Raw genomic sequence first — 27,682 nt, 5'->3', positions numbered from 1 at the left:
AAATAATAACCCCTTCTTCTTCGCTACTGAGCCATCTCTCCAGTCCCAGGCCTGGTTGTTGTTGTTTTGTTTTGTTTTTGTTTTCTGTGCCACAGATTTAACTCTTTCCATGACAGGTCAGGTAGGGTCCCAGGCTCCAGCCAACGTTTGTTCTCCAGGTCCTCCGTGCTCGACCCAGGGCTCCCCCTGGCGGCCAGAGGCTGTCATCGCCTGTGGCTCTGCGGGGCCCCTTCAGCGGCCCCAGGGCGGCCGGTAGGGAGTGCGCAGGCGCGGTCCGACGTGGCCTGGGCCTGGCGGAGGCCGGAGGGTGTCGGACCAGAACCCGCGCGCTCTCGGTAGGCTCTGGGGCTCGGAGCGGACCGCCGGCCTGCCGTGCGCCTTCTGGAAGGTCAGAGTGGGCAAAAGCTCAGCTCGGCGCGGGTGTGGTGACGCGTGGGCGGGGCCGGACACCGAGGGCGTCACGCGGGGCTTTGTGAGCCGGGACTAACCCGGGGATACATACGCTGCAGGCTCTGGGGGGCCGCGGCCCGCGCCACGCGGGGAAGAAGTTTCCAGAAGTCCTGCGGAGGGTATTCCAGCTAGTACTGAAGGAGCCTTCGCCCTCCCCGCACCTCCCACAGCGCTGGCCCCGGGAGCGGCGCTCAGGTCCTAGATCCTCCCCGCCCCAGGACGCCGGGCATCCCTGCTGCGGGTCCTGCCATCCCTGGTCCCAGCGCATCCCCCCTGGTCCTGGTTCTCCAGTCCCAAGAGTCCCCTGTCATCCATGGTGTGGATCCTCCCACTCCTGATCCTCGAGTGTTCTCCGTGTGAGTCCTCCTATACCTGCTTCCTGCGAATCCCTGGTTCGAGTCCTCCCATCCCTGATCCCTGCTCATCCCTAGTGTGGGTCCTCCACGGTTCTCTCTCTCTCTCCAAACCCCACTGGCTTTCTCGATCCCTAGGGCCAAGGGTGGGAAGGTAGCTCCAGGAGCCACAGCACTGGAAATGGATGATGGGGGGTTTTGCTCATTGGAATGCACAGGTTACTGGCATCCAGCGTCTCTGAGGACCCCTGCGGCCTAACTTCGTAACTGGAAAAAGTTTTCTCTGGTGATGCACACGGGTTTGTGATGCTGCATTATTGCGTTAGTGTACGGCTGGCTCCGTTACTCCCGTGGTTGTGATCCTCGAGGTTTGCTTTCTTGTATTATACATTATACACTTAACAGTTTTGCTTCTAATTTTTATTATGTAATTTTTATCTCGATAAAATGACCCTCGGATATCTAAGAAGTTAGCAGCTGTCTTAAAATTTACAGAAGCAATTGGACGAGTAATGGGGCAGTGAGGAGTGGTCTTAGTTCCGAGAGAGGGAACTGATCTTGTTTCCTGCTCTTTCCCGGTTGTCTTAAATGATGGCTGTGGAGGACTTGTTTGAAACAGGAAACCCCTGTACTAATGTGGAATGTGGTGTGCTGCCCATGCGCAGTGCTTTCTGAAACACACAGTTCCCTAGCAAGCCAGAATTGGGTAGGATGGTACAGGAGTCGAATAGAACCCCACCCTGAGTATCAGTCCCCCATGTTCCCCAACCGGGATAGGAGTAAGTGATGTAGTTTTTGGATCTTAGTACAGTCTACTGACTGTAGCTAGTCATAAAATAGTGTGCACATCAGCGAGACTGAGTCTCAACTGTTTTCATTTTTTTTTTAAATGGCATATATCTGGGGTGGTGAGTAAGTTAATTAGCTTTATTTCATCGTTGCATATTTCATTTAAAAAAAAAAAAACAGAATAATGGGGCTGGCGAGATGGCTCAGCAGGTAACAGGTACTTCACTTGCAGAGGACCTAGGTTCAGTTCCCAGGGCCCATATCTGTGCTATAACTGCCTCTAACTCCAGCTTCAGGGGATCCAGTGCCTCTGGGTGCGTGCCTACGCTCGGGTGCACATACCTGTCCCTCCCCACATGTGCATAATTAAAATAATAAAAACAGATCTTTAAAAAATGAAAATGTTTCAAATGTCAGACTGCACGATGACTGTGTGCCCTGTAGATGTCTACATGTAATTTGTCAGTGTGTAAGTTAAGTGACAACCCTTCCCACTCTCCCCTTTTCAGTAACAGACCGGGCACGCTGGCGTTAGAACTCCTCTTGCTGGCTGTTCCCCTTAAGGGAACCACTGTTTGCAACCTTTTCTGTCGTGGAATGGAACTGAGTTTCCAAGTATTTTGAATCAGAATTTGACTTCTGCTGGTACAAAGTGAACCTCATACATGCACACACATGGCTGTTTGAAGTAGGTGCCTCTTAAGGCTTTTATTAGAATGTTTGAAAGGGCTGAAGAGGGGGCTCGGTGGGTAAAGAGCTAAGCCTGAGGACCTGAGTTCAAATCCCCCCAGACCTGCGTAAAACTCTCATCTCAGCCCTCCTACTGGGGGAGGGGAGGCAGAGACAAGAGACTCCCCAGAAGCCAGCCTCTTCTGTGGAGCAGGGAAAAAAATGAAAAAACAAAAGACCCTGTCTTCCACAAGATAAAAGACCAGGACACACACCCAACATTGTCCTCTGACCTCCCCAGGCCCTGGGGCACGTGTCTGCCAACATTTCACACACACATTTGTTTACACAAAGATAAGAAATGTTTAAAAGTTAAAAGTCCACCATTGTTATCTGGAAGTAGGTATTGGTTCATCATGATTTGATGATTTGACCATCAAGCTGATGAAGCATTGCTCAGTACTTTGGATCGGCATTCCGAAGCCATTTCTAGTTCCACACTTGGAGAATTAAAGCATATGAAGTCAACAACAACTTTTCAATCTTCTCAAGACATGTAGTAAACAGTTTCCCTCAGGAATATGACTGGACACTGCCTGGTCCAGTGTTTTATTCTAAGCACAGGAGCCCAGCCTGCTGCCCAGAAACCACACGCAGCCCAGGACAGAAGCCATGAATGCAGCCCAGCACTGTGTAGATGATGCTGTTGAAGGTTGTACACTTCTGAGTCCATGCCTCCTTGTGCCCCAAGAAAAATTAACTCTAGAGCGTTTGTCCTGTGGCTTCTGGAGAAGAAAGTGGTTGGGATCTGTGGAAGCGTGCAGCATTGTGATGACATAGCAGGGTAGTGTTCCAGCGACAGTCCTGACACTGGGGAGGGCAAATGTGGGTTTGTGTGTGGCCACTTGTATGTGGTGTTTCCTGAACTGGGGGCTGAGAGTGTTCTGCCCACCACCACGAAGTTGCTGTGATCAGGCCAGCTTTTGGCCTCTTTTTCAGGTCTGCGAAGCCTGAGTACTAAAGTCCGTGGTGCCTTCATTGTGTAGACAGCTATGGAGACACTCTAATGTCCCTTGATTGCTCTCCTGTCCTGAGAAGCTGTAAGGAATCCACAGTGCCCAGCAGATGTGGGTATTGAGCATTTGCTATGGGGTATGTTGGACTGGACTTACACTTTGAAGTACTGTCTGAAGACAATACTTCCAGGCTGTCTCTGGAAGCCATGACACAAAAGTCAAATCCTCCACAAATCACTTTTATACTTTTTGGAATAATACTTTGGTTGTATTAGATAAATAAAAGCTGTCATTGATATTTCACCTGTTTCCTTTTACTTTGTTAGTGGTTCCTGGAAAATAAAAATTAATTTTGTGGCCCACAGTGTAATCCTTCTGGACGAGGCTGCTGCAAGGCTTGTATTTATTTTGTAAAGTAAGTAATTCAACTTTTACCATGTACATAAAGAATTAAATATCTTTGTAAGCCAACCTCTCTTCTTCCTTCCAAAGGCAGCTTAGATTGCTTTTCTGACCCATTTCTTGGTGTTTCCGTATCTCTCAGCAGTATACTGACATTGCTTTTTGGTTTTCAGTCTTGGGCATGGCAGTTAAAGTCACACTAAAGATGTTTTAGCTCCTTCATCCTGGCACACAGACTTTCCATCCACCCATCTTCCTGTCCTCTCAGTACGGTTACTGCAGCATTTTGCTAACGTCAAGATCCACTATTTTCAATGTTGTGACACCAAGAAAAATAGACTATGCCCTGATTACTTTATGGGTTTTGTTTGGCATGCTTTATCTGGTGTTAATAATTATCTTGTTTTTTAATCTCTGCGATTTTTCATTTTTACTCATTAAATCCTGAATTCTCCCAGGGTTGTATAAATCTTTCCTAAAACTTAGAAATACACCAGACATTGTCAGTTTTTATTTCCTGAATGCTTTCTGACGTGTCTTCCAGTCTGATATGTCACTTTGGAAGCACCCTGGGAATTCCATCTTCAGCCCTGGGATTCCACTCACCGAGTGAGAAGACAGGAAAGCGTGCAGTGTGCAAGTACCTGTGGCCCGTGTGGCCCCTGCAGCAGAGTGTTCTGGTCTGCTTCAGCATGCTGGGGGCTGAACTAACCGTTCAGAGCATGTTATCATTCACCCCGGGCCTTCTAGACAAAGTTCTTGTTTTATTCTTACCTCCTGTCATTCATCCTTTTACTTCATTGCTCTCCATTCTGGGCATTTTCTCTAACTTTATAAACGTTTTCTCTCTCCATTGAGTTTACCTTCCAGCTATTTTAGGTGTGATTTCTAAAAGCTAATTTTTGGCGGGGGTGTCCTTTTGGGCACATGCATATCTTTTATCTTACAGATTTTTTTCCCCCTTAGAGGTGAGCTGTGGGTAGTGGTGTTTCTCAGGAACCATCACCTTGTTTTTCTTTTGTTTGAGATAGGATCTGGAGCTGACCAAGTATTGACTACTAGCCTGCCACTGAGCCCCAGGGATCCACCTCTCCAGCCCTGGGGTTAGTGTGTTGGGAAGAGATCCCATGGAACGGAGCTGAACTCTGACCCACCTCTCCAACCCCCTTTACAATATTTTAGGACCAAGAACATTCATTTATCAACTGTGAAGTACTTACTGAATGCTTACTCTGAAGGGTTGGGAATGCAGTAGTGAACAGGACAAAGATCAGTGGGGCAGGCCCCTGTCCTTGAAATAGAGTCATGTAGGAAAGAGGACTAAATACACAAACTGCTAGCTGGGTAATGACAGGTGATGTTTCTTGTCTTGCAGAGATGGAGCGAGAGCCAGAAAATGGAGAACCTGCTGAGATTAAGATCATCAAGGAAGCATACGAGAAGGCCTTTTTGTTTGTAAATAAAGGACTGAACACAGATGAGTTAGGGCAGAAGGACGAAGCAAAGAACTACTACAAGCAAGGCATAGGACACCTGCTTAGGGGCATCAGCATCGCGGCTACAGAGCCAGGGTGCACAGGCCCTGCCTGGGATTCTGCCAGACAGATGCAGCAGAAAATGAAGGAAACACTTCAGAACGTCCGCACCAGGCTAGAGATCCTAGAGAAGGGCCTTGCCACATCTCTACGCAATGACCTTCAGGATGTGCCCAAGTTATACCCAGAGTTCCCTCCTAAAGACACATGCAAGAAGTTCCCAGAGCCAGATTTGGTTAGTTCAGCCCCCCAGCATGCTGAAGTAGATGGGAGCACCTCTGCTGTAGGGGCCACAGGTGCTGCGCCTTCTGCTGGGCCCTCATCTTCGCCCAGCTGTCCTGCTGAAGCACCCCCAGCCTACACCCCCCAGGCTGCCGAGGGTCACTACACTGTGTCCTATGGAACAGACTCGGGGGAGTTTTCATCAGTGGGAGAAGACTTCTACAGGAACCATACCCAGCCTCCCCCTCTCGAGACCTTGGGACTCGATGCAGACGAACTGATTTTGATACCAAATGGAGTACAGATCTTTTTTGTAAACCCTGCGGGAGAGGTTAGTGCTCCGTCATACCCCGGGTACCTGCGCATCGTGAGGTTCTTGGATAATTCTCTGGATACGGTTATGAACCGCCCTCCTGGGTTTCTCCAGGTAAGCTCTTTGAAGCAACGTGCGAGCATAAGCCAGGAAGTGGTAGAGCACCTCATTTTCATTTGTTGATGTTTGTAATGCATCCAGGATAAGAACAGAAGCAAAACGATTCTACTGAGTTCTGCACACATCCATGTTTGTGTTTGCTGGGATTTCTTCTGTTTTTAGTGTTAGAAAATTTGGAGCCGGGTGGTGGTGGCGCACGCCTTTAATCCCAGCACTCGAGAGGCAGAGGCAGGTGGATCTCTGTGAGTTTGAGGCCAGCCTGGGCTACAGAGTGAGTTCCAGGACAGGCTCCAAAGCTACACGGAGAAACCCTGTCTCGAAAAACAAAAAAGAAAAAAGAAAATTTGGTCTTGGTTTTATTTGTGATTGATTTTAGGACCTAAGAGAGCTATTTTTTATCTGAAGAAGAAATGTCATTACTTAAATTTCAAAGGGAATTTATGTGAATCATGAGAATTTGTACCTGTGAATATCTACAGATGTTACCAAGACCCACCTGGAGGTCTGAACTGGCCTAGAACCACTCAGCCAGGGCCAGCTTTGCCCCTTGGGGGATCATTTTTGAAGGTGTCTGAAAGTGTTCCCATTACAGCTGAAGGGTGGTGGTCCTGGTGTACTAGAGCAGACAGGGAAGTTGCTCAATGACCACACAGTACCCCATCAAGAGGAAAATTATCCAGCCCTAAACCTCAGTCAGACTGAGGCTAAGAAGCTCTGGCCTGCAGGGCTGAACTGCAGAGAGGTTGACCAGAATGCAGTTGGTCCAAGAGTAAAGACTAATGCGAAGCAGAATGTGTGTTGGGGCATTGCTGTGGGCTGAGTAGGGTCTGCTCGGGTACAGTCAGCAACAATCTGCTGTGGAAAGGTTGCATGTAGGTGCTGGGAGATGGACTCTTGAAAACTGGGGCACAGTGTACATCAGCGGGTTTGTGCTGAAGAGAAATCACTGTTTAAGCAAAGCCATTGCCTGTGCCCAGAGTCAGATAAGGAAAGTAGCTAGGCACTGGCCGGCTCTGCTCCTAATGCTGCTTTGCCCTTGTTCTTATGGAAGCCAACTTGAAAGTCATTTAGCAACAGTTGGAAACTAATCAGCCATGAGGAAAACAGATTCTTGGGGCACAGTCCAAAGATTCATTACTGGACTAGAAGAATGACTCAGTTACCTTAAGGAGGAAGCCTGAGGTTAAGGAGAGCAGGCTCATGACTGAGGTTAGGGAGGGGCTGCAGAGAGTTTCTGCTGGTCTGGTAACAGTGTTGCATAGTCACTATAGACCTGAGAGCCCTCGGGGTCCTTGGCCTAGGAGGTGAAGGAAGAGAGCATTAGAAAGATGGCCTTTGGCTGCAGATCTCAGCTGAGAAGATGCTCAGACTCTACCAGTTCTTTGTCTTGTCTTGATTCAGTTTGGTTCTCAACGTTTTACATCCCTTGTGTTTGGGTCCTAAATAGAAAGTAGAATTGCACCCCACGTTTAATCAATCGGCTGTCAGTCACATGTTAGCTATTTGTAGCAGTGTTCTGAAGAGTCAATGAGTGTCTACTGAATGTATTTATACTAAAAAAAAACAAAACAAAAAAAACAGGTAGTAACACAGCTATCTATTAGAAATTCCGTAAAAATCTCCTATGCTCTAAAAATCATTATTAGCATATTTAGGACATGAGAGTAAGGTTATTTTCAATAAGCAGATTTTCTAATACATATTAAATAAGTAACTACTTTTTTAAAAAATGGTTTCCGAGTTCCCTGGCATCACTTCATATTTTAGAAAACGTTGTAGTTAGCTTTGTTCTAATCTACCTGATTTTACTATAGTAAACATTGATGGCTTTTGAGATAGAGAGGAAAACCCATTCTTTTAAAAAAAGCATTTGAAAATGATTGTCAGGCCCTTCCCAGGGGTCAGTCTTGAGCGCTGGGTGTGGTCTTGCCATTCTCTTCGCTAGCCAGAAGGGGGTGCTGTGTCTGAGTTCCCTTTGTCTCAGTGGATTGATCCATCCTCCTCAGGTTTCTTCATGGTGGATGGTGTTCTAAGGTTGGGGCAGTTAGACTTGCTAGAGAGTGTAACACACGAAAAAGGAGCACATTTAGGAATTCTGATTAGGATAGCCAGGATATGAGCTTAAGTCTGAGTGTTGGGACGAACTGACCTCCCCAGGTGGCACTGCAGTGTCATTTGGCTTTAGTGTCACAGTCCCTAGTGGCGTACAGTGCTCTGCTGTGTCTGACACATCCGGTTCTCTGCATTTGACAAGGCAAAACCTAAGTAATTGCTCTGTGCACCTGACGCAAAGTACGTGCTCCGGTGCAAGCCGTGCTGTCTGGTTGTCAGTGCTGAGAACTGAAGTGACCTGTCTGTGCCTCCGTTTTTGTTATAAAATGACTGAGATACACCGTTTTCACAGTGGAAATGACCTAATTGTTCCTATGCATGAAGAAAACGGGGTACGTGTGTATGGTAGGGTACTGTGTACCACAGATGCAACTGGGGGTCTTTCTGTTAAGTAAAAGTAGCCAGACACAGAGAGTCAGGTGTCACATGATCTGAAGGCTGAGAGTGGAGTGATGGCTAGGAGAACCCAGGATGTGTGGGGGAAGTGGACGGGGTGAGAGGGAAGGGTTCGTCAGTGGATCCGAAGTAAGGAAGGCCATCGGTGCTTGGGTAGGGTATAGGATAAATGCTTGCTTCGAGAGAAGATTGGCGTTTCACTGTGAAGAAATGGTGGCTTTCTGAGGATGTTTAACTCCATCAAAACAGTACTGGTTACCTGTTATATGTACAGGTTTATAGCTTTATTTACCAGTTAACAGACAAAAGAACTAGCCAGTTTGATAGAACGCTGTGAGTCTTAAGTGGATATCGTCAGACACTGCACTAGAATATAACTGAGTGCTATAAAGGGATCTAAGTAGACCAGTCGGCCCTCAGTTGGCGTGACCCAGCTTTTATCTGAAGCTGGCATCATCTCTAGTCAAGCACAGGGCACCTAAGGCCAGCAGCTGTGGGACTATGCTGTGGAGCGTTTGTGTCAGTTTTCAGTGCAGGAAGATGAGGAAAGATGGTTTATTTAAGTTGGGGTTGCTGACGGTGGGTCTGTGAAACCTTAAATGCAGCAAACTCGGACATGTTTGCCTTTAATGTCACAGTGTCACGGAGAGCTGTTCGCTGATTGCCTGTTTCCCCTGACTTTCAGGTGTGTGACTGGCTGTACCCACTGGTTCCCGATAGATCACCGGTTCTCAAGTGCACCGTGGGAGCCTACATGTTTCCAGACACCATGTTACAAGCTGCAGGCTGCTTTGTGGGGGTGGTTCTGTCGTCTGAGCTCCCAGAAGATGACAGGGAGCTGTTTGAGGATCTGCTGAGGCAGATGTCTGACCTTCGGCTCCAGGTAACCCGGGTCCTAGATGAAGCCGACTTTAACGTGGGCACCACTGCTTTCAAAGACCCATAAGCTTCAGGGAGATCTTTTTTCTTCCTCATGATGTAGAGATGAGAGTTGTCTGCCATGGGTTGTTCAGATGTAGGCATTAGAGTTCAGTTCACTCAGCTGTTCTGCCTGCCTGCTCTGCCCATGGTTTTCTCACTCTGACACGGGATCGGTGATAACGTCCACCTCACTGGGCAGTGGTGGGAACTAAAGCTCTCACTGGACAGCTAGCAGGTGCTCATGCCCAGTGAATGGTGCTCATTCACCACTGTTTACAGTGAGGTTGGCCTAAGATGTAAAATTCTGAAGATAATTCTGCTTTAGTAGATTGGGACATGTTAGATGTATGAATGGTATTTCAAGAGAGATTTTGGTGGATACAATGTTCTTTATCTTCATGGTGAATGAAGGCCAAATAGAAAGTGATGTGTGGTCCCTGTGCATATTAATTTTTGTCACCAGGGGAAGAGGCATTTATTCAGTTCATGCTTCCAAGGGGTTTTTAGTCCATGACTGCTGGCACTGTACTTCTAGACATGACAGGAGGGCCGGTAGAGGAACACTGCTCACCTCATGTCAGCCATGAAGCAGAGAGACAGACGGAGGGAGAAGCCATGCACTAGAGTCACCCTTCAAATACACATCCCCTAGAGGCCCTCTTCTCCACTTAGGCCTACCTTCTAGTCCCTACCAGGTCTCACTAGTCTGCCCGTTGTCTGTCAGTACATTACTCCGTCAACTCAAGTCAGCACCCTCCCAGGCCATGCCAGGGTCCACCCACTACAGACAAAGCCTTTACCTTTACCACTGGAGCCTTTGGGGGATACTTCCCATGCAAACCATAAAAACCACCCGCAAGCCTCCTTATTTAGCCCCTTTGCCCTGTCTGTCTGTCAGCCAAGGAGTGAGCTAAATAAGTGTGGTTGAGTTTCCTTTTATTTAGTGTTTGAAAACTCTGGGTATTGACAGTTACTTGCAGCTAAATTTGGTAAGCATGGCAGTGTACACTTTTGTTTTCCTTTAGTCATAAGTATTTGGGTTCTTTTATTAACCAGTTAAAATGTGTTCAGTAAGAGTGTCATGAGCAGGGACAGGAGAATATAAGGATATAGCTGTGTAGATGTGTGTGTGCATGCATATGCTTGTGCACGTGCATGTGTGTGCAATAACTTAGTGTTAACATGACACATAACCTCTGAGTAGTGTGGCCCTGCCTTGTGTTCACAGGAAGGCGTTGGGGAAGGTTGGAAGTGGTTGAGTGGGTCTGGCCACCTCCCAGCGTTACTGCTCACTTGCTCTGTTAGTTACTTGTTGCTGCAACAGAACACCTACAGACGCAGCTGGAGGAAGGGAGGTTTACTTTGGCTCACACTTGGAGAGTGTGACCTGTCATGGGGCTGGGGTGTGCACGGCAGCAGGAGCCTGAGGCAGCAGGAGCCTGAGGCATCTCCAGTCAGGAGGCAGAGAGGGGTGAATGCTGATGCTCAGGCCCTTGTCCTTTTTATTCAGTCAGGACCCCAGCTCATGGGATGCTGCTGCCCACATTTAGAGTGGGTCTTCCTGCCTTCCTTAACGTAACTCACAGTAATGGCTCATAGATGTGCCCCGAGATTGGTGTCCATGGTGGTTTTAAATCCCTTGAGGCTAACAAGAGTAACCACCATGCTCCCTCAGTAATGTGTAGGTGCTCACAGCCTAGAACAGAACACCTTTGCCCCCACGTCTGTGGGCCTTCACTGTCAGGCTCTAGGAGGGAAACTAAGTGGACTCAGAGTTGCAGGACGCTGCTCTATGGAATTTTACTCTGGCTCTATTTTCTTTTTTGTTTCTGTGCTGTTGCGGATTCTCAGTTGTAAATCACGAGTATTGGCTCTGATTTTTACATTTGAGCATTTGGCTCATTCAGCAGTTTGTCCCACCACAATGCCTGTGGCATTAAATACAGACACTTGGCCCTTCCAACAGTCCAGTGCAGTCATATACAAGCTTTGTTCATTCCTTGCCTTTGAACACATTCTCATCTTGCTGTATCTCCTCGGAGTTATAATTGCATTAATTAAATCCCAAAGTAGCAATACCGATTTAAAGGTCTACCTTATACCTTAGATGAACAACTTAACGGTTGTCTTTTATACCTTTTCTTTTGAACTTCACTCTCGGCCATATTGCATAACCCAAAGAACTCAAGAGGTTTAAGGTTTGGTAAGGAAGTGAAACAGAAGTTTAGACAGAAGAAAGCGAGGTCTAGGGTTGTGGCTCAGAGGCAGAGCACCTGCCCTGGGAGGCTGATCAGGAGAGTGGACCCCAGAACCTGCTAAAAGCTGCACACAGTAGCACTGGCATCTGTAATCCCGGCACAGCAGCACAGCCCTGTCCAGCTAGGGGAGCAGAGGCGGGAAGAGCTCCAGGAATCCAAAGCATGTCTGGCCAGACAGCGTTCAGGAGACCCTCTCAAACAATGGTGGTTTGAGGGTGGGGGCCGACACCCAAGACGACTGTGACTGTCACATGTGCTTCATGGCATGAGCACACATGGCTAGACACATGGATAAGCATACCCATGTGTACACACACACACAAAGGAAAACATAGCAACAGTTAGCTGTCTATCCAGTCAGACACTGGTACTTGAACATGTGTGTCATAGCACATGGTGTGGTGTACCTGGAGGAAGTGTCCTGCAAAAGCCAGCTGAGCTAAGCCTAGTCCTTTATGCTCCAGGCAAACTGGAATAGAGCAGAAGGAGAAGATGAATTCCAAATCCCTGGGAGAGCAAGTCACCCCTCCGAGCCACGGAAGGAAGCTTCTGGCACCGATGTCAGGCAGTCGGGTTCTTCAGGTTCTTCTCTAGACCAAGGCAGCAAGGATGCACGCCATAAAGGAAAGCGTGGGAAAAAGGCAAGTTAAAAGGGCTGTGGGAAGTGTGCGCCCACGCTGCCAAGCTGACGGCCATACACCACAACACGTGTCACAAGCTGCTCACAGCCACAAACAGGGTGACCAAACATTTGTGCTCACACCGCTTTAAGAGAGACCTTGTGTTTGGGATGGACTCTTCTTCAGTTTTTCAAAGATTGTCATTTTTACACTAAGGACCACATACTTTTTTCTTTTTTTAATGTTCCTTCTACTTGCTGGCTGAGAGCTTGCTCTGGATTTGCACTCCGTCCCCCAGAATGTAATAAGTAAATAATGGTTGTCTGTGAAATTGTGAAGAAGAAAAAAAACATCTACCTTTGCTCTTGAAAAACATTCTTTTTTTTTTTTTGGTTTTTCGAGACAAGGTTTCTTTGTGTAGCTTTGCGCCTTTCCTAGAATTCACTTGGTAGCCCAGGCTGGCCTCGAACTCACAGAGATCCGCCTGGCTCTGCCTCCCGAGTGCTGGGATTAAAGGCGTGCGCCACCACTGCCCGGCTTGTAAAACATTCTTAATTATTCTATCTACTATTCCTTGTTGATAATGTCTAGTTAAATTTTATTACATACATTATGTATCATATGTATGGAAAAACTTAGTTTTGGTGTTTCCTAATATTTGCAGAGCTGAGCACTGCCTGGGACCTCAGGCACCCACCAGATCCCATGCAGAGAGGGGAACCACACACTCATTTCCTCGGGGCCTGGGCAAGAGTGGGTGGTCACTGGTTTGTTTATTTATGTCTTGGCAATGTGATAGTCAAGAAATTATATTTTAGGATATTATAGTTTTCGTTCATTTTGTTTGGGATGATGTTGGGTGCTCTGTGTACTATCAATTTCTTGCCGCCCATTTTTACTATTGGGCTATTAATCTTTTTCTTCTTAGTCTCCAGGAGTTTTTATATGTTGGAGACATTGGCCCTAGTGATACAGATTTTCTTTGGATTTTACTGGCAGGTAGTCCCCCCCCCCCGCCCCCCATAAAGAAGAGCTGTTTTGTTTGGGGAGTTTTTTGTTTTGCTTTTTTTGTTTGTTTGGTGTGTGTGTGTGTGTGTGTGTGTGTGTGTGTGTGTGTGTGTGTGTGTGACAAATTCCATAACCCTCTGTTTATTTGTACGTTTTAAGCCAAGTTCTTTGTAATCTGTTGGGCACAGAAAACCTTGGGTTTTTTGTTTTGTTTTGTTTTGTTTTTCAAGTTATTTTATAACACTTTGAGGTCTCTGTTATCCTGTTTCTGTGTTCTTAGAATGGATGAACTTGGCTTTGAGTTTGGGTATTGACCAAAATCTTTGCAGTTGTCTGTGAAGTACTGGTGTTTCCATTTAAGTGGAATGGTGGGTCATTGTGTCTCCAGATATTCAGGTTTCAAATTGAACTTTTTCTTCTATCAAAACCAGTTTACTTAGGTATAGCCTTCTTTACTGGCTGAGTCATTTACTCCTTTAACCTGACAGCAGCAGATACATGCAACTTTGAGGGGTGATACCCATATGATTTAGGTCATAAGCTCGTGGGAGAAAGCACAGGCTAGCTTGAGTATGCTTTAGTAGATGCTGCGTTGGAGTTCTCATCAGTGAGACTTGTTTAAGACCAGAACCTTTCAGTTGTGTGGCAACTCTAGTGTCCCTTTTTTATTAACAAGGTAGATGTTTTCACTAACCTCAGCTAGTGTTTGACAGTTTATTATATAATGCTTTCAGTTCCCTTCCTTTGTACTTCACTAACCTTTGCATTTTGAAACATTTTTGCTGTTTAGACTAAAGATACTTCAAGTGAAGAAGTTAATTTGAGTCAGATTGTGCCCTGTGAGCCACGTTCAGAAGAAAAAGCCAAAGAACTACCTGAGTGGAGTGAGAAAGTGGCCCACAACATTCTGTCAGGTATCACAGAGCTGTTCATTAACCCCCATAGAGTCAAACCTTGAACAGTCCAAGTGTTGCTTATAGGTTTGTATATGTTAAATAACTGACAAATACTGACAGGTAGAAGGGTGGGGCTTCTGAGAAGGCCACACATTGCTGTGTGTGTGTTCCTACAGGCAGCCCTCAGCTATCAAAGAGATGTGAGCATACATCGTGGTCCTGTTTCTTGAGTTCTCATCCTCTCTCCCCTCCCCCAGTGCCATATTCTGAGGTTTGTGTCCTCTAAGATCCCCATGCTGAAGTGCCACCCCAAAGTCACAAAATAGAAGGTGAGGTCTTTGAGCAGTGACTGGGCTGTGAGGGGAACCTTTGTGAAGGGGCCCAGGAGGCCGCCTTGCTTCCAGTGTCTTCGGGACTGCCTCGTCAGCACCCCAGTCTTGAACTTTCCAGTCTCAGGTCACAAGAAGCGAAACTCTGCTGCTTATCAACCACAATTTTGCAGTGTTTGTTACAACAGCAAAGTCTCGGACGCCTCCCAAGAGAGTGAAAAACTGCTCCTGTATCTGTAGAAGTGTAGTCCTTTCTGCTGCTATAGCAGAATACCAGAGGCACTCACCTTTATAAAGACAGAAAGGTTGTCTCATGGTTCAGGAGGTGGCAGTCCATGGGAGGGTACCTCTCTAAGACTGCCGGACTGGAGTAGATGAGAAGCCAGGGAGTAGCAGCAGCAGGGGCTGAGGTCCCGTACTTCCCTTTGAGGTAATAATGCTTGACCTAAGGTCCGTCGTTAGGTCCACAGTACCGCCCAGCAGCACCCTGACCTCAGGTAGTCTTCAGATCACAGAGAACAGTCCTGCATCCATGCAACTAATAATTTGATGGGGTTCAGGGTGATAGAGTGCTAAGACAGACCACTTACAGACTTGGGGGGGCACATTAAACATGAGAAGAGAAAACACATGACATGTGATTGGGGACTCAGTAGCCCCTCGTGTGCCACTAACTCCCCCCATCTAGATATTGAATATCAAAGCCCAAATATAGAAACATCAGTGTTCTAAAATTATTTCTTACGATAAAATAATTGAAAATGTATTAGGAAATCAGATCTGTTTCCCTTCAGGTTTCAGCTCCCTTCTGCCAGGGGGGGAAGCCATGATTTAGGTTTTCTATTTTAGTACAAGTACAAGTGGTTGATTTCCTTATGTCAGTAAAAGTGAAGAACAGTTCAGAAACTGTAGTGGTTAGCTTTGATCTAGATAAGTCAAAGTTACCACCAACCTTTCATTCACTTAGCAAGCATTCATTTTTTTTTTTCTGTCTATTATGTCAGCATTACTGAGGGCAAACTATGGAGCTGTGACTAGAAATAATTGATATTTATCACCACACACGTGCATAAAGGCTCTAAGAAGCTGCCATGAAACACCGTGTTATCATTGGTTCTGGTGTCTCTGGGTTTACCTTATGTGTTGGTATCATGTTCTTGCCTGGTGACAAGGCTTTGAGTGTCCAGGTCTGGCTTCCCTTAGATCAGTGACTTTTCATGTATCTCAATTCCATTTATTTTTCATAGTCACAAAGGAATATTTCTTTTTGTTTCTGATGGTTTCATATAATCCTAATTATAGACTCATTTGTTGTATTGCTCTTTATTTTGTGATTTTTCAGTCTTGGTTCTTCAAATTCAGCTTAAAAATTTTTTTTCCAAACTTTTTAACCTCTAAGTCAAGAAATCTAGACACATTTTTTTTAAAGATTTATTTTTGTTTATATGTATGCTGTGTGTAAATGTGTGATGCACATGCATATGAGTGCAGTATCCTTGGAGGCTACCAGAGGGCATCAGATCTCCTGGAGCTAGAGTTAGAGGTGGTTTTCAGTTGCCAGGTATGGGTGCTAGGAACCAAATTCAGGTCTTTTAGAAGAGCAGTGTTCTCTTAACTGCTGGGTACACCACCACCACTACACCCACCCACCCCCACCCCCCACCCACCCCCGTTTTAGGATAGACATCCTCAGGCCTTTGTTCTTCTGGGACTCTCCTCACCTGGGTGGTCCTCTGCCAGCACTGCTTCCTGTGTGGTCTTTGGGTAAGAGATTGAGAGGGGATTGAGTGAGATAAGAAAAAGTTAAGTTTCCTAATGAGTTACTACACCCTACTTTGAATTGTTGATGCGTTGAACAAATGGCTCTGATTTTCATGTGGCCTGGTGGCATTTACTGCTGCAGACCTGGAGAGAATGAACACGGTGTTTAAGAGCCTTTTGTTCTGGAGGTGCTTATAAATGAGATTAAACTGCAAGCTCTTGGAAGAGGAGAAGGATGCTCCTCTTGCTTCTCTGTATTTCTTCAGCTCCTTTCCTGTGTTGCTCTCTAGCTCAAGACCTCTCTTCCCTCCTACACAAGGCTCTGATATCGTGATATCTCTGTGGCAACAACTTTTCTAGTTCAGGCTGTGGGAAGCGTAGTAAAGGTGAGGGGTGGGGCCAGGCACCAGGGGCAGCTTCACTCCAGGCTGCTCCATCTGTCAGTGCACTCATGATTTTGTCGTTAGGTGCAACGTGCTGAGTGCTGAAGAGTATAGGATGGAGAGAACAGGATCCCCTGCCCAGTTAATGTGTGAGTCTAAAGCAAACAAGAGTCTTCAAAAAGCAGGTTTGCTTTCTGGTTTTAATTGTCTTTCTCGGGATTTCACAGGGGAAAATGTTGCCTAAACTAAGGTAAAAAGGACAAGAGTGCTTCATTCCTCCTACCAGATGCTGCCTTAATGATGCCAATTCAGGTTTCAACATCAGGATCTGATAATAGAAAAGTATAATCAGTAGGAGATTCCTGCACAGTGTGATACAGCTCAGAATAATGCAGGATTCTGATCCAGAAGGATGTGTGACCTAAGTAAAGGCTTAGTTAGAAAGGGCTTCATTCAGGCCACACAGATGGTGCAGTGTTTAAGAGCACTGGTCACTTTGCAGAGGACAAGGATTTAGTTCCCAGCACCTCATGGTGGCTCACAAGCACTATAACTTCAGTTCCAGGGAGTCTTCCACTCTCTTCTGGCCTCTTTGGGTACTGCATGCATGTGATGCACATACATTCATGCAAACACACACATAAAATAAAAATAAATTTTTTTCAATAGAGAAAGATTTATTTCAGGAAGAAGCTGTAGGTATGCAATTAGGATGTTCATGGCCCATTTAGGATCTTTTCTGCTCATGTTATTAAAAGATTTAATTAAAGTTATAACTAGTCCTAATCTCTGCAATTTTAAATTTCCCTTGTAAAAGGTGCTTCCTGGGTGAGCTGGGGTTTAGTCAAAGGTGCTGAATTTACTGGCAAAGCAATCCAAAAAGGTGCTTCTAAACTCCGAGAGCGCATTCAACCAGAGGAGAAACCCGTGGAAGTGAGTCCGGCTGTCACCAAGGGCCTCTACATAGCGAAGCAGGCAACTGGAGGGGCAGCGAAGGTCAGCCAGTTCCTGGGTAAGTGCCGGGGCGGCCTCCAGCGTAACGGAGACGCGCTCGTTGCTCCACACTAGCTAGGCTAAATGTTTCCCCACAGCTCAGTCTCACAAGGAAAGAGTATGAAGCAGTTCCCCCTCCCCCACAGTTAGACCTGCAGCCCAGCTGCAGTGGTTCTGTGACCCCAGGCGACACTCTAGAATCACAGCCCCAAGATTTGTTTTTAATAGAGCTGTATCAATCTTCAGTGGATTTCCATTAAATCCAGTAAGATTACCTTTTCTGACACTAAGTCTTCCTTGAATCAGAAAAATTAAAGTGGATAGTTTTCTTTCTAACAGAAGTCTGTCCAAGGGGCAGGGTTTCCATAGCTACAACAAACCCAGCTCACAGACACAGTGACAATCACGCAGAAAAGCAGCTGTGGATGGGGATGGAGAACTTTGCTTGACGCAGGTGGTAAAATCATGAGAACAGTTTCCCTGAATCTTTTCTCTGTGGTTGTTAGTTGATGGTGTCTGCACAGTAGCAAATTGCGTTGGCAAAGAGCTCGCTCCACATGTCAAGAAGCATGGAAGCAAACTCGTTCCAGAATCTCTCAAGAGAGACAAAGACGGGAAATCCACTCTGGATGGCGCCATGGTTGTGGCAGCGAGTAGTGTTCAAGGTAACAAAAGGCCCTGGGTTTATTTTGTTCTTTTATTTTTGTTGTGTTTCTGGGAGGGCACTGAGCTACCTGAGAAACTTGGGCAGGCTGTGTGCCTTAAGTGAGACTGACTTGTACATACATTTACAGGATTTTCAACTGTCTGGCAGGGATTGGAGTGTGCGGCTAAATGCATTGTCAACAATGTGTCTGCAGAAACCGTACAAACTGTCAGATACAAGTAAGTGCAGCTTCATTGTAGAGAATAAATAATTCTCCTGTATCATCAGCTCAATCCATGGTGGTTAAGATTTATGTACTTACTCTCTGATGAGCATGTTTTTTCACTCACTGTTTCCTAAATCAGGAAAATGTTAGTATGCTGATTGAACTCCTGTGGCTTTGATTTATGCTACTAATTGTTATAAATGTTCATTAATGCAAAGAATGTTTAATTTTTAACTGCATAATTTTGATGGTAGTGTTTGCCTGAAGGAGAACAATAAAGGCTTGATTGGATCGGAGGTCCCATATTAGCATTAGCTTATTCGTGCACCATGACTACTAAGTTGTGATTACCACTGCACATTTACCTTGGACTAGAGAGATGTCGTCTCTTTATACATTAAGTAGGCAGGACAGAAATGGATTGGTACAGCTTATCTGATGGTGGTGGTGTGCTTCCTTTGTCTTTGGTTTGAGGGCTCTGGAGAGAGTTGACTTCAGTGCTCCCTGCTGGTTGCTGTCAGACTCACTTCCCTTCACCTTAGCAATGACCCAAAGCCTGTGTCCAACTCATAGCCAGGTGTCTCTGTCACAGGAAGCCCCTCAGCTCTCAGTCCAGTTTCTTGACTGGATGCAATGAAGCACAGGAGGTCAGAAGCCTTTCACTCTAGACCCTGAACAGTATGAGGGCAGCAGGGTCCTCAGTCAGAGCACAGACACAGTGTGCGGGCAGCAGTGTCCTCAGTCAGAGCACAGACACAGTGTGCGGGCAGCAGGGTCCTCAGTCAGAGCACAGACACAGTGTGCGGGCAGCAGTGTCCTCAGTCAGAGCACAGACACAGTGTGCGGGCAGCAGGGTCCTCAGTCAGAGCACAGACACAGTGTGCGGGCAGCAGGGTCCTCAGTCAGAGCACAGACACAGTGTGCGGGCAGCAGGGTCCTCAGTCAGAGCACAGACACAGTATGTGGGCAGCAGGGTCCTCAGTCAGAGCACAGACACAGTGTGCGGGCAGCAGGGTCCTCAGTCAGAGCACAGACACCAGGAGGACAGGCATTCCAAAGAGGTGAAGGAAGAGGGCCAGTGACCTTACTAAGGTCTATGAGCCTTTGGCTTTGGGGTGGGGTGGGAGCAGGCTGGCTGCTTTAGAGAAACTGAAAGGGGAAGTCACTCACAGGACTCTGGTGTCAGCCATTAGGTTTTGTTAATGGTCAGCAGTTGTGAGGTGGAGCATATGGAGTTGAGTCAGTGGGAGGAACAAGTATCACCTACAAGCTACACAAAGACTAAAAGTTTAGACTAGGCCAGACACGGCAGGTTACCTGGTTCCAAACACTTTTGAGCAGCGTACTTTGGTGATGTTATTAAAGAACAGATTTAAAACGCTGGCTTTTGGGTGTCGTCTTTGTTTGAACTTAGGGGTTTTTGTTTGTTTGTTTGTTTGTTTTTATCAGTGTGTATTGTACAAACCCAGGTTTCAGTGTGACATTTCACACGTGCATGAAGTGTACCTTTGGTCATGTTCTCTTTCTTCTTTCTATCTGAATCAGAGAAATTAGGGTCTAAAAACTAAATATAGTGGGGTCTGAGTTGTTTGCTTAGCTTCACATAAGTTTGGATCTTACTGTTTATGTAAAAAAGAAGCAGTAGGGCTGGAGAGATGTCTCAGTGCCTTACAAGCCTGAGAAGTGGAGTTCAGATCCCCAGACCAACATAAAGCCAGGCAGGCATGGCAGCCCCTTAGAAGGGGAACTGCAGAGATGGATTCCCAGGACAAGCAGTCCAGCAAGATGGACTTGGAGGTCTCTGGGTTCAGAGAGACTCTGCCTTAATTTCTAAAGTGGAGAATGATCAAGGAACAGGTAAGCTTCAGGCCTCCACATGCATGTACATGCAAATATGCATACAACATGCACATGCAAAAACGTAATATTAATAGTGGCACTATTTGAGTTCGTATTTAATGTATTTGGACTGTATTCAGGGTTTCTCATATATATTTAGCATTTCTATCACAGTTTTGTAAGGAAACTAAAACATTAAAAGTTAAAGAGCTGCTGGAGTTTACATTCCCAGTCAGGTGGTGAGCTGTGGTATAAACCAAGTGTCGGTCATCAGGTCCCCCACTCTGCTTACACTCGGGAAGAGTGCTGAGCCACCTCCCCACTTGGTGGATCATTGGTACAACTTCTGTGCTCTGGATTGACTTCTGGAACCATCAGTGTACCTTTATTTAGCTTGCTTTCTGCTTAGATGGTACTAAATTTAATTTCTAGCCTAAATTGTTCTTTCAGTGTGGGGTATGCCTTTAACTCAAAGCAACTTGACAAATCAGCTTGGGTGTCAGGTTTACTCAGAGCTGAAAACAAATACAGAGTAAATTATTACCATTTCTTAGCACGGATATTGGAAAGTGAAAGTGCTTGTTAAATTTCCTCCATAAATGTGTGGATTGTTAGTGCAGATATGGGTGTGATGAACAAGGTACTTACTTGTCTTAGGGTTTCTATTACTGTGAAGAGGCACTATGACCATGGCAAGTCTTACAAAGGAAAACATTTTATTGGGGCTGGCTTATAGTTTCAGAGGTTTATCATCATGGTGGGAAGCATGGCAGCACACAGGCAGACATGGTGCTGGAGAAGGAAGTGAGAGTTCTACATCTGGATCAGCAGGCAGCAGGAAGAGAGAGCAACACTGGGCCTGGCTTGGCTTCTGAAACCCCAAAGCCCATCCGCAGTGACACACTTCCTCCAATAAGACCACACATCCCAATAGCACCACTCTCTATGAGCCTATGGGGGACATTTTTATTCAGACCCACAGTATTTTAACAATGGTCCTGAATGAATTCATTCCTGTGATGCTCTATGTTAGTATTATTTTATTCTTTTCTCCAAAGAGACATGGTGTGAATAAATAAAGCAGAGTTCCCCAACATTGAACTTGTGACCATAAGGGTGATTTTTTTTGTAACAGTTATTTAATTTATGCAGTTAGAATTTGGGGAAGCAGGGAGAAGCCATGGGAGATTAAGGATTTGGCCCCAGTATTCCAGATTTTGCACCTGTGGAGGCCCAGAAGTAGAAAATATCTTTGACAAAACACACCGGTTGAGCCCGCAACAGTGATAGAGTGGGAGAATAGAGGAGCTGTTTGTAAATTTCTTCACTTCACTTAGTTTATTTAAATTTATACTTTCTGTATCCTTACACTTATGACACTGTAGGAAGGAGAATGAGTGTTTACTTGTGTTCTACTGACTTTAGTGTAATGAAGAAGCTGTGTCCTCCTGCCTTTGGAAGACGCTGCTCTCCCACGAATTTTTAAGTCTGCCTACATCATATGCATTATGCCTGGGAGAAGAACAAATACTTGACATGAGCTTCCTTACTTGGTATTTGCTGGTGTTATGTGAGGGAGTAGGGACACTGAACCTTTTTAAGTGAATATGTAGACTTTTTTGTCATTTATGTTAATACTTTGGTCTCACGTTTTTAGATTTAGGCAAGTGTCTTCATTATAAGAATACTGGAAAGGCATAAGTAACTTAGCCCACTGAACTCAGCTGCCACAGCTGCCCGCCCACCAAATACCCCTCACTCCAGCTTAGCTTCCAAAGCTGCAGAGGCGCCTTAGCTCTGCTCTGACTTGTTACGGAGAATGATGTCACTGCAGAGGTTAGGTCTGTTTGTATTTTCTCCTGGCAGAATTTTATCTCTATCTAGATGTGGAAAAATAAGCTAAACAGTGTCTTACTGGAAGCAATTTATTCTCAGATGGCACTAGGTTATATTGGCTTGTTTAGAGTAAAATTTGATTTAAATGCCCCTTAAATTTCCAGAGGTGTCATCTCCAATGACAGATGTTGTAGTCTCTGAAACCAGATCTACATGACATCTGTGCAGGAATAATCGGTCTCTTCTGTTGCATACAGATCTGTACAGATGTTGAAACAGCACCGTTGTCCCGGTTTCTTGTTTTTTCTTATCTGAGCACTCTGGTTTCTTGAACAATTCTGAATATGCTTTCCAGGTCTTTCATTGTCCCCATCACTTTTTATTTTGTTAGTGACCAGTTTAAGTTTGTCAGTTTTCTGAAAGTAGTCAGAGTTGACTTGGGTCTTCTAGATCCATGCTGATAGGATCAGGTGCAGAGGGCGGCTTCTCTTACGTTGGTTATGTTCTGCACTCGATAAGGGGCACAAGACAGTGTAAGTTGTGGGTAGCCATTACTTTACTGACGTATATCCTATTTGACACTTAAAAAATAGCCCTTTAAGATCTAGACCTTTATTTGTTTAGTGCTGGGAATGAACGCAGGATGCTGTTCGTGCTTCATCCAGCCCCACATCAGTATAAGACCTTTCCTCTCTGCTGCTTACTTTCACTTTGTTGATTTTGACCCATAACTAAGTTGATGTTTCATTTTCTGAGCAATTTTTGTGGGTAAATCTAATTGCACACCCATCCTGACTGGTTTTGCTGCAGTACTCAATGCTTATTAAAAACAGTAAGTTAGCAGTCTGCGTGCAGGCCACCCAATGGTGATCTCATCTCACTCACTCCCAAGGCTTGTTGTCTTCCAGCCGTGTTCATTACAGACCCTTGTTTCCTGCATAGTGTCATTTTCTTAGGATTTCTATTGCTGTGTTGAAGCACCATGACCCAAAGCAAGTTGGGTGGTGGGAGGGTTTATTTGACTATACTTCCATATCGCTGTTCATCATTGAAGGAAGTCAGGACAGGAACTCACACAGAGCAGGAACCTAGAGGCAGAAACTGATGAAGAGGCCATGGAAGGGAGCTGCTTACTGGCTTTCTCTTCATGGTTTGCTCAGCCCCCTCAATCACTATTTAGAAAATGCCCTACAGGCTTGCCCACACAGCCCCATTTTATGGAGGCCTTTTCTTAATTGAGGTTCCTCCCCCTCAGATCACTCTTTCTTTTGTGAAGTTGATGTAAAGCTATCAAGCACAGTCATCTGTGCCTGTGGATGTCACTCCTACCTCTGCACCAGTAAGGCTTGTCTATTTTTTGTCCTACTCTCCAGGCTCAGTCACATGCCAGTGTAGACTTTAAGGCAGCACATCCTGACCCCACTCTTGTGTGGTCCCACCTTCACACAGACCCTTCCCTTCTTGTCTGACACGCAGCCTGTTTCCTGCCTTGTACTCCCACTGTACTCGGAGTCAGAGGGATTTGTGGAAACATGCATTTGGCCATTCCATTCCTTTGCCTATTTTTCCCTCCATTGCTTTCATGAAAACTTAAACTCCTTAGCTTCACCCACAAGGCCTTCCTAAACTAACCATAGCCATCTGCTTTCAATAAATAGGTGAATAAGATTTGTTTCCCCTTTGAATATTCTAAGTCACTATTTCTGAGCATAGTATTGAAGGCTGCATATCGCTTGATTGATGTGACATGTCATGCTGAAGCACTAACCCGTAAGATCTCGACTCGCTGCAGTGTTCTGTCTCTAGACATCAGTGAACACATCTGAACAGTTCTGATTCAAATCGCACATTAGACCCTCTGACTTAGAACATCTTCACAGTCACGTTAGTGTCCTTCAGTTGTGGTGTTTGTCCGCCAAGTGTAACTGAAGCTCTCATTTACTAAAAGTAAAAAAACCAAACCAAACCAAGCTTTATGTTCTTACCCAGATCCACGCTTTTGAGGAGTTTTGAGCAGTACATTTTGAGTTGAAATACAGTAAAGCGCTGAGTGGTTAATTACCTAGGAAGAGAGGAGTAGACATCTATTCGGAGAATTGTGTGTAAGGGATATTAAAGCCGATAAATGAGGACATATTAAAAAATAAACACAGCAAGTGAAAGCCACATAAAGTTTATGGCTCAGTACCTCAGTATTTTCTAAGTGATTTCAGGTATATATATTTTATGAGCTTGAAGTGCAGAGATAGGGAGAGTTGGCCAAAGTCTTATGACTGGTTGCTTGCACAGTAGTATCTGATGTCGTTCCCTGACTCCCAGCTCAGTGTGAGTTTTCCACATTGGAGCAGTTGTTGAAGCCTGAAGAAAAAGTCAAGAGACTGAGACACTCATTCAACACATCAAGGATGCTGTAGCTTTTAGAAGTACATTTCACACAGAAATATCATGTTCCATGAGAGGTGTCAAACTACTGAGTGGAGTGTTCCAGCTCTTCAGAGTTAGGCATTTATACATCTGGACTATTTCCTGTTCTTGAAAACAGGACCGTAGTTAAACTCAGCATCATCTCCATGTGGCCCCCACAGTGCTGTGAAGTCCTCCAGGATATGTTCTGCTGTCCTTGTATCTTCTCAGACTTGGCTTTAGGGATTTACTGGTTATCATTGTCAGGGGGTTATGGTCACTTTTCCATGCTGACACTCACACTTCGTTCTTTCATTGAATCATAGTGGTGGACCTGCTGAGAGTTCCCGTGGCTGCGGTGTCTCTTACAGGGCAGCCAGTACTTCGACATGCTGAGGGGTTGCAGAAAGCAGTTACAGGAAGCTTTTCTGTCTTGTGCCTAACAAGAAAGTCCCCATTCCAGGATGGTTCTGAGATAGGTTTTGGCTGGCTGTGGGTTCTATTGATTGTAATTGCTAATTCCATGCTGAGGAAAAATTGGGGCAGCCATCCAGGCCACGTTAAGATGACTGTGGACTTACAGCACTGAGTTGGAAAAGCCAAGGAGTCTCAAGCCTGTTCTGGTCAGGCAGGCTGGCAGTAGATTCCTTACAGCAAAAAGCAGATCAGTGTTTGTATGAAATGTCCAGGGCTGGCCCTCAGTGCCAAGCCTGGCCACCTGAGCTCAATGCTGCACAGTGGAAGAAGAACACTGACTCCTGACTCCTCACACACTATGTCACATACCCAAATAAATAAATGAATGAATAAATGTGATAAGTCCAGAGGTCACAGCCCTCTCCGTGAGATTTCGTGTGTAGGGAGATTCGAACCTTGGCTTTGGCTGTTGTTATACAGGCAGGCCTTTGTGGGTCAGCAAAGCCTTAAAAGCCTGTCCTTAGGGCAGGGTGTGGGTCAGATAAGCAGTGAGGAGGTCTGTTGTAGTATCCTTATATAATTCAGATTTACTTTCTCAGAGACACAGTATTAAAGACTTACTATCATTTGTCAATACTAAGTACTTTTGTATGTTTTTACAATTTCTCATGTATTCTACTATGCATTTTCATTGCTGTATATTCTTTGTACACAGCAGTAAATTTCATTATGACATTTCCATGCATGCATGCATATAATGCACCTGTATATTGCCCTTCCTGTCCCCCTTTTCTTCTTCCATATCCCTGATAGACTCTACTTTTCACTCTCGAATTCTTTACCCACCTCAGACTGCACGTGTAAGAGAAACAATTCAGCAGCATTGAACTTTATGAGACTGCCTTCTCTCACTGAACATGGTTCTCCTGACTTCTAACAACAGCATTTCACTTCCTTGTTGATGAATTCAGCTGGATTGTGTTTATAGGTTATTAGTTTTCTTTATCCATTCAGTTTTCTTTCTCCACTCATCCAATAATGGTCCCCTGGGTGATTCTGTCACTTGACTACTGCAAAAAGCAGTGATAAGCATGGGTGTACAGTTGTCTGTACAGTGACCAGTTCCACGCTGGGTGAAGTATCTGAGACAGGTCAGGCATGATGTTACCTGCATGTAATCCCAGCAGTAGAAGGCAGAGGCAAGAGGGTTGAGCTTGCAGTCAGCCTGGGCCGTGCAGGCAGGAGGGATGGGGAGGAGGAGAGTGAAGAAAGAGAGGAGGGAGACAATGTCACAAGTGATCATATCATTCCTTCATTAAACACTTACTAGACGCCAGACACTCAGAAGCATAGGATACATTTGTGAACAAAGCAAAGATTTCCCTGTGCAGTGGGCCTTATATTTTAGTGAGATATACAAAGATGTGTAAACAATTGTCATTAATGCATTCTATGGTGTGTAGAAAATGGTGAGCTATGGAGGAAGAAAGGGCAGTCAAGATAGAATTGGTTGTCAGTGGGGTGCGTGGGCCAAGGCCATCTGAACAGGTTAGATTCTAAGAAGGTGGCAGTGACTGCTGAAGGCAGGGGAGGCATCGAGCCGTGACATGTCTGGACAGTGGCCCGACAGAGCAGAGATCCAGGGCTTCTGTGTATTTCGTGGGTTTTAAAGACAGCAAGATGGCCAGTGAGTTGGCAGTGGAGTGGGGTGCCAGGAGAATGTCACAGAATCAATGCTTAAAAGCAAATTAAACACTTGTGGGTTAAGGAGCATTTGTGATAGCTGCTCATGGCTTAAGGGCATTTGTGATGCCGGAGGTTAGGTGTCCTGTAGACACTGGTGGGTTAAGGAGTACCTACATTTGTTATTTTGAGAACTGAAGTGGAAATTTAAAGAAATGATTAACAATGTTTGTTTTTAATTTACATTTAAGGTTTTTTTTTCACCATTTTTACTATTCTAGCTAGTCTTTTATCTTCACACACTGTTTTTTTTTTTTTTTTTTTTGATAAAAGGGGAGATGCAGCTTTGTAACTGGTTTTTATTCTCTCCCATGTCTTCACTTATTAACTAAATTGAAACCTAAGCTTCAGCTTTGCTTTCAGGAATGGCACAGAAGTCAGTCACTGCTGATTTCAGAAGAATGTTTCCAGAACTGCTGTGTATGACATTGTTACGTTCTCACCCTTTTTAAGGTACGGGCACAATGCAGGAGAGGCTACACACAATGCAGTGGACTCCGCTCTCAACGTCGGCCTCACTGCCTACAACATTGACAACATTGGCATCAAAGCCATGGTGAAGAAGACTGCCAAGCAGACAGGACACACGCTCCTGGAGGACTATCAGATCATCGACAGCTCTCAGAAGGAAGGCCGGGGAGGAGCAGCAAGCACAGACGTGAGAAGAAACACAGAAAAGCGGACGGAGGAAGAGGAGGAGGAGGAGAAGAAGAAGAAAGGGGCAAAGAAGAAAGATAAATAACCGGAGTTCTGGGAGTGACCTACACCAAAGCCTTACCAGATGGAGGAATGTGAACAGCAGATGTGGATTCTCCACACAAGGACCAGTGGTTTCAATGTATTCATTGCTACAGAGTAACTGTCAGAAGTTTGGGGCATGTATCCACTTAACAAGAAAAATAATCAGTATTCTTACAGCTGGTTCTAGAAATATGCAGTTTATAGTCTCAATACATTTATTTTCCCTTCAATGTGGCTAAAATATTTTTGCAGTTAAAATAAAGCTTATAATATATGTAACTTAAA

At 45.3% G+C, this 27,682-nt stretch overlaps 1 protein-coding gene across 11 annotated transcripts; it reads left to right on the top strand.

Moving 5' to 3' along the window:
• The first annotated feature begins 230 nt into the window (after positions 1-230).
• Spart (spartin) lies at positions 231-27,682 on the top strand. Of its 11 annotated transcripts, none has more exons than XM_059265117.1 (10): positions 265-388; positions 3,604-3,692; positions 5,055-5,863; positions 9,063-9,260; positions 12,021-12,197; positions 13,975-14,098; positions 17,371-17,565; positions 18,053-18,211; positions 18,341-18,431; positions 27,110-27,682. In XM_059265117.1, exons 3-10 carry the CDS (start codon positions 5,057-5,059, stop codon positions 27,396-27,398), a joined length of 2,040 nt encoding a protein of 679 aa, XP_059121100.1. In that variant the 5' UTR covers positions 265-388; positions 3,604-3,692; positions 5,055-5,056; the 3' UTR covers positions 27,399-27,682. The 11 variants fall into 11 exon arrangements, with proteins under 11 accessions (XP_059121110.1, XP_059121100.1, XP_059121108.1 ...); XM_059265123.1 differs by having other exon boundaries at positions 266-388; positions 3,643-3,692; XM_059265121.1 differs by having other exon boundaries at positions 276-335.

Source organism: Peromyscus eremicus, chromosome 6, assembly GCF_949786415.1.
Source record: "Peromyscus eremicus chromosome 6, PerEre_H2_v1, whole genome shotgun sequence".
Taxonomy (NCBI): Eukaryota; Metazoa; Chordata; class Mammalia; order Rodentia; family Cricetidae; genus Peromyscus; species Peromyscus eremicus.
This window is presented reverse-complemented; position numbering and strand designations above follow the sequence as displayed.